Consider the following 6,529-nt stretch of genomic DNA (forward strand, 5'->3'; position numbering starts at 1 on the left):
AGAATTGTTCCTGCTGCAAAGGGTGAACAAACTATACCTGGAATGACATTGTTGTTCAAAGTGTCCCACAGCTGAGAAGTGCCTCAGCTGAGCAAGACTTTGGTGAGACTGAAGGCATTTAGCAATTTTAGTGGAACCTCCTTGCTAAGCTGAGTGCAAAACAAAAAAGAGTTTAAAACAAAATGATCAAAGAAAAATTATTATGACTGATGCTTTTTGAATATGAAGGTTTTTATTTTTAAAATATAAGCATAAATTAATGTCTCAGTAACAGCTGTATACATTTAAATAAAAAGGCAAAATGTAGGTACAAATTCCATAGATAAGATTTCCAACTGTATCACCAGGCTGAATTCATTATGCCTGACAATGGCCCCAGGAGGTAGGCAAGTATTGTTATAGCCATGCTTTGCATTTCTCTTGGAGGCAGTGGAGGTACTTGCACTAAAATTAACTGTACACAACTGCAAATGTCCATGGGGTTAGCCCTAGAGTATAGATATTTAGGGAGGTAAATGTCACCAAGAAATGGGAAATTAGTTTTACAAACCCTCCAAGAGCTGAAGCACATGGCATTGGGTAAGTGTAATGATCTGCCCAGGAAAATTGCTCTGCAGAAATGAGTGCACATCTGCTTCAGCAGCAGCATGGTCCTGGTTGTCCTGAGTGGAAAGGGGCAGGGTTCAGAAATGTGATTTCCCCAGTACCTGAGCTCTTGCATTCCTTGCAGTCATCACTTCTAATGTGTATTTAAAACACTTGTGACAGTAAAGCTTTAGACACTGGTCATAGGAGGAGCCTGAGAAACATTTGCAGCAGGACCCTTTTCTGCTTTAAGCAATCTTGCTCTGAATAAAGTAAGTATGAATGCTTTATTTAGGTGAGTATTCTGATGATGCAGTCCATGAGACTGAAAATAATTCAGCTGTACATTGTCTTTTTGTGTTTGTAGTAGCTCCTGGATGGGGTTTGCCATCCCAGGGAGCAGGCCAGCCACTGGGAGGGCAGAAATCCCCCTCCTCTCCTCCTGCAGGAGGCCTGGGCAGGTTGTAGCTGAGATTCAGCAAGGATTACCTGATCTCAGTGAGCAAGACTCACACCTTGGTCTCTATCCACTTGTGGGTTTTACTGCTTGAAGACCAGGGAAGGTACAAAGAGGGCTGTGTGTCCCCCCAAATACTTTACAAAAGGAAAGGAGGAAAGGGGAGAACACATGGGGAAAGTGGGGAAAGGGGAAAAAAAGGAATAAAATACTTTCTGACCAGTGGTGGTGCCTGCAGAGAAGCTAGCTGATCTTGAAATAGCATTGAATGAGCAATTAGACTGTTGAGTACAAACTGAGAACTGACCCATGTGCTTTGTGTGCTTTCAGAATGTCTCTGGCTGTAATGATAGAGGAGGCTTTTTTGCAAGTCTGCTGTAACCCACTTTTCTGTAACACTAGTCCGTTCCTGACCCCGAGTTGCTGCCTGGGCTCTTAACCAGGCTGGGGGCTGGGGGGAGAGGAAAGGAGGACAGGGGGGAAATATGCATAAAGATACAGGGATAAGTTCAGTTTGTTTTCCTCTGAAAGCTTTGACACTTGCTTAGAGCAGATTCATTTTCAAGGCTTCCTACATTCCTGCTATTGTACAGTAAGTGTTTCAGACCGGTGTGCCTGTGTTTCCGACTCCCGTGAAGTCCTCTTTGCAGCAGGGCGTGCCTCGAACCGCTTCAAAAGAACCAACTTCTACAAAAGAAAAAAAGAAACTCAAGTAGGCTTGAACATACAAAGAGAGGGAGAAAGGAAAGAGAAAAGGGCCGGGCAGTGTTGAATACAAAATGAGTTCAGCCAGCCCCAGGAGTTCTTCATCACTTACATTTATCTTATTCTGGGAGAGCAGAGCTAAACCCAGTGCTGACATAAACCACCCTTCGCCTTTGACTTTGACTCTGAAAGTGTGCACACACAGCAGATACAGGCATACAGAGACCGCTGGATTTCAATGAAACATTTTTTTTTCCCCCTCTGAGCAGTGGTGTTGGGGAAAATGGCTTTTTGTGTGTGTCCTTTCAAAGGCAAACTGTGGAGTGAGTCTCAGATGCCTCCAGTTTCAAAGCGTGCATGCGCTCACAAAACACATACTTGAAAAATAAGCAGCTGTTACTGTTTCCCAGCCAGGAACTTTTCCCATCCCAAGAGCATGCTCAGGTGTTCAGCTGATGTCCCCAGTGCTCCATACAGTCACTGAGGTACTGCTAAGGGAAGTTCCCAGCACCTGACAGCAGCTCTGGGGTATTCAGAGGCCAGGGTCCTTCTCGGGCATCAGCCACCTTGCCTCCACACGAGAGGCTAATGGGATGCTGCTTCCCTCTGTGCCCAGAGGCCAGTGGATGGTTTGTGGGATGGAGGATTGGGCTTGCTGTAAAGGAAGCCTGACAGCCACACAGCCCACCAGCCTGGAGGAAGATGTTTAAGACTTCAACACGGCACCAGCCTGGCTCCCCCCATGCTGGGTGCTTGCTAGGCTTCTGGAAATGGGTGTCAGTGGCTACTGCTCAGCAAAGCTCACTCATTTCCAAGGTTTGGCCCATGGTCCTTGCATGAAAGAGCTCACAGCCGTGGCACCCAGTACCCAAACAGGGAACACGCAGATTAACCCTGGGGAGGAGAGCGCAGCAGGGCTGCTGGCAAAGCTCACCTGTGTCACGGGCACCCAGGAAGGGAGCACGTGGTGCCTGCGGACTGAAAGAGAAGCCGGGGGGCTGGGAATTTAGCCAGTAAACAGCACCATGCAGCACAGTGCTGAGGGCTTTTTCTCCTGTTAACGATAGAAGCATTTATTGAAGGGGGCGGGGGGTGTTAGACAGTAGGAGAGTATAAAAGTTTTTACTAGATACAGATAAAAGGTCTGGCAACGTTATGGATACTATACAGAAACAAGGAATTGACTTCTGCTCCTAACCATCTTTCTTACCGAGTAAACACTTCCATTTTGGTCAGAAACTGACAACTTGTTTTGAGGGGATACAACAGCTTTTGCCTTTGAAGCATAATAGCTAGGAAAAAAAAAAAAAAAAAGAGACGGTTTGCCTCCGTTTGTTTTTAAAGAAAGCAAACCATCAGCTTTGCGCTTTCTCAGTACCATCCAGTTGTTTGTGGAAGGTGGGCCCCAGGCGACTGCCATGCGCCAAGTGTGCCCAGCCAGTTTCCTAAACTAGCGAGGCTGCTCATTCCATGTCACTGCCGCTCGGCTTTGAGCTGCGGGGCTCCCTCGTTCCCTCCTTGCCTTGCGAGTTATTCACTTTTGAAAAAACATATCTACCTCATACTGTGCCCATCACTTTGTTCTCCACACGCCTATTCACACGGGCAAACCTCCACTTCTCCCCTCCAGGCAGGCGGCGGTGGCGGGAGGGGAGGCAGCGCGGAAGGGAAGTTAAGATGCGTGCACGGAGCTATTTCCCTCTCCACCACCTTTGGCCAGCTATTGTTGGCCCAACAAAAGGACTCGCTCGCGGGGGATCGGGACCCTGCCGAAAACGTGGCAGCTCCGGGGGCAATGTGCTGTCCCGTCTGCAAACGCCACCGCTTCTCACCTACCGGGTCCCGCGTGGGCTCCCCGCGTGTCACCGGGATTACCGCTCTAAAGCCGAGGACATTCCTTCGGCGGCTTCGCGGCCGAACCTCCGCACGGCAGCGACGCGCTCCCTGCACAGCCGCCCGCACCGTCCCGGGCGGGCAGCGCTCCGCACCGACACCTCGGGCAGGGTCGTTGCGGCCGCAGCGAGGGCCGGGCGGACCGACGGCTACTCCCGCCAGGGGTGGGGAGGCCAAGGCAGGCATTTACCGGAGCCTCCGAGGTTTGGCTATAAGGAAAAGGATGCTTCCCCTGGCGGGCGCGACGGACCGTCCTGAGAGAGTGCGGCGGCGGGGAGGGCCCGGTGCCGCCAGGTGTCCGTTCCCTCTGTCGGCGGAGCCGCCCGGCGCGGGGCGGACGCGCCGTCGGGGCGCTCCATGCACCCCCACCCCGTTCCGCCCCGCCGCGCGCGGGGAGGCCGCCCGGCGCGCGCCTGCCCGGGGCGGGGCGGGGCGGGACAGCGCGTGCCGCCGGCCCGGGCTCACCCCCCAACCCCCCCGCTCCCGCTCCCGTCCGCCGCCGTCGGCCGCGGCCTCCGCTCCCCCCGCGCGCCATTGGCTCCCCGCACGCGCCGGCCCTGCGCGCGCGCGCGCCATTGGCCGCGCCGACACGCGACCGGCGCGAGTGGAGGGCGTGCGGCGGGAGGGGTGGGGCGCGAGGGAGAGGAGGGGAGAGGGAGGGGGAGCGGGGGCGGGGGGGGACCCCGGCGCGTGCCGCTCCTTAAAGGGGGGCGCGAGCCCGGCCGCCACCGGAGCCGTCGGGGCGCCACGCGCGAGGCGGGGGCTGCGCGCGGCCCGATGGGCGCGCGGCGCTAGAGCCATGAGCCTGCCCTGGGCAGAGCGCGCCCGCGAGCCGCCCACAGAGCCGCCGCCGCCGGGCCCGGAGCAGAGCGGCTGCGGCGCCTTCGCGCCGGGCTCCTGGCTCGGCGTCTGCTGCGCCGCCCGCCTGCCCGCCGCCTCCTCGCCGCGTTACCTGCTGCCCGGCGAGGACGACGAGGCGGCGGCGGAGGGCGGCGCGGCACGGGGCGGCGGGAGCAGCCCCGGCGGGCCGCGGGGCGGCGGGCGGCCGCGGGGCGGCGGCGGCGGCCCCGGGCTGCGGGCGCAGGTGAGCGGCGTGCAGAAGCAGCGGCGGCTGGCGGCCAACGCGCGGGAGCGGCGGCGGATGCACGGGCTGAACCACGCCTTCGACCAGCTGCGCAATGTCATCCCCTCCTTCAACAACGACAAGAAGCTCTCCAAGTACGAGACGCTGCAGATGGCGCAGATCTACATCAGTGCCCTGGCCGAGCTGCTGCACGGCCCCGCCGCCTCTTCGGACGGCTCCGCCAAGGCCGAGCACCGCGGGGCCCCCTTCGAGCCGCCCTGCGCTGCCGCCGGGGCCGGAGCTCCGCCGGGGCCGCCGGCGCCGCCACCGGGGCCGCCCAGAGCGTCGCCCCCCGGGCACGGCCGGACTCGCTTCCCCCCGCCGCCGGCCACGGGGGGCTACTCGGTGCAGCTCGACCCGCTGCACTTCTCCTTTGCGGAGGGCGCCCTGATGGGACAGAGAGCCCCTTCCCCCGCCCTCCTCCTGCCGCAGCCCGGGCAGCCGCCGCAGGAGAGGAGCAAGACGTCGCCCCGGTCCCACAGGAGCGACGGGGAGTTCTCGCCCCGCTCCCACTACAGCGATTCGGATGAGGCCAGCTAAGGCAGGGGCGTCGTCACCGGCACCCCCGCAAGGCCGCCCCTCGAAGCACAGACTCTGCCGTGGGGTGAGCAGCCGGACGCGGTGCAGCCACGGACGGCATCGGCTCCCCTCGGTCGCTTTGAAATCCGCCCCCTCGTCTCCCACCCCCAGCAGCCCCTGGTTTGTCCTGGGGGGATGGCTGTTAGCGAGTGACTGTACCCGCCCCGTCTGTCAGGGTCGGTTGGTTTGTTTTTAAGTTTTAGTTTACACTTCGAAAGTTTCTTTCGCCTAGAGGTTGCCGTTCCCTCCTGCCAATACGCCACCTCGCAGCCTTAGCCTGACTCGCCCCGTCGGCGAGCAGGTGATGCGCAGGGAGAAAGCCTGGCCCCGCTGCTGGGGTGCCGCCGGCGCCATCCATCCCCACCCAGCCGTGAACCCGCCCTGACACCCCCGTCTTCCAGGACACCCATCCTGCCGTGGGTCGCATTGCTGTGGAAACACGCACACACACAAGCATACTCACAAAAGTCAATAGCGCGCCGTCTTAACCTGTAAATAGCGGAGAAAATTTGGATTTTCTTTAGAGCATCTTGTCGGCGTCTTTTGGGGGGGAACTTGGCGCAAGCACTTTATCAGCGGCTGGAGATGCAGTTTCAAGAGGAAAGCTACTAACTGCCAATTGGAGACCAATGTTTAATTAAGCCACTTAATCCTAACGCTCTCTTAAAAACGAAAACGGTTTTGTCGTGTCAAACTTTTATGTCAGTTTTATTTTCCTTTTGTGGTAATAGGAAACGTATTTATTATGCAGTGTTTGCAATTATTTCTGCTTCTCTCTTTTTTAAAAAAAAATTCTTTTCTACGACGAAAATCGTTTATTTTGATTTTAGCAACGCCAGCTGCCATTGTTTTATGTACTTTAATTTTAAAAAAAATTTGAGATCAAATAAACGTGGGAAAAAAAAAAAAAAAAAACCACCAAAACAACCAAAACAAAATCAGCCTCAAATCGTGGTCGGGTTCAACTTCTCCCTTCGCCCTCCCTGAGCCGAGGTGGTGTCAAACTCCGCGGCGGGGATGAGGGGTACAGAGTTGGGGGCGATGCTCCGGGGAGCCCGGCTGCCTGCAGAGGGACGGGCGGACCGCGGGGCCGGAGTGCGGGGCGGGCTCTGTCCCGCGTGGAGCAGCGCTCCCTCCGCTCCCTGCGCCGCCGGGACCCCGTCCCGTTTCCGTCCCGCATTTCCCAG

General features: G+C 57.0%; 1 protein-coding gene across 1 annotated transcript; it reads left to right on the forward strand.

The window, feature by feature from the left end:
• The first annotated feature begins 3,863 nt into the window (after positions 1-3,863).
• On the forward strand, positions 3,864-6,172 carry ATOH1 (atonal bHLH transcription factor 1). Its single transcript, XM_030239457.2, has one exon. It carries the CDS (start codon positions 3,864-3,866, stop codon positions 5,301-5,303), a length of 1,440 nt encoding a protein of 479 aa, XP_030095317.1. The 3' UTR covers positions 5,304-6,172.
• Positions 6,173-6,529: the final 357 nt, after the last annotated feature.

The sequence above is a fragment of the Serinus canaria genome, chromosome 4 (assembly GCF_022539315.1).
Source record: "Serinus canaria isolate serCan28SL12 chromosome 4, serCan2020, whole genome shotgun sequence".
Classification (NCBI taxonomy): Eukaryota; Metazoa; Chordata; class Aves; order Passeriformes; family Fringillidae; genus Serinus; species Serinus canaria.

What these genes read in the sequence shown, in the direction of transcription:
- ATOH1 (XM_030239457.2), top strand. Translation starts at nt 3,864, where the DNA reads ATGCTTCCCCTGGCGGGCGCGACGGACCGTCCTGAGAGAGTGCGGCGG.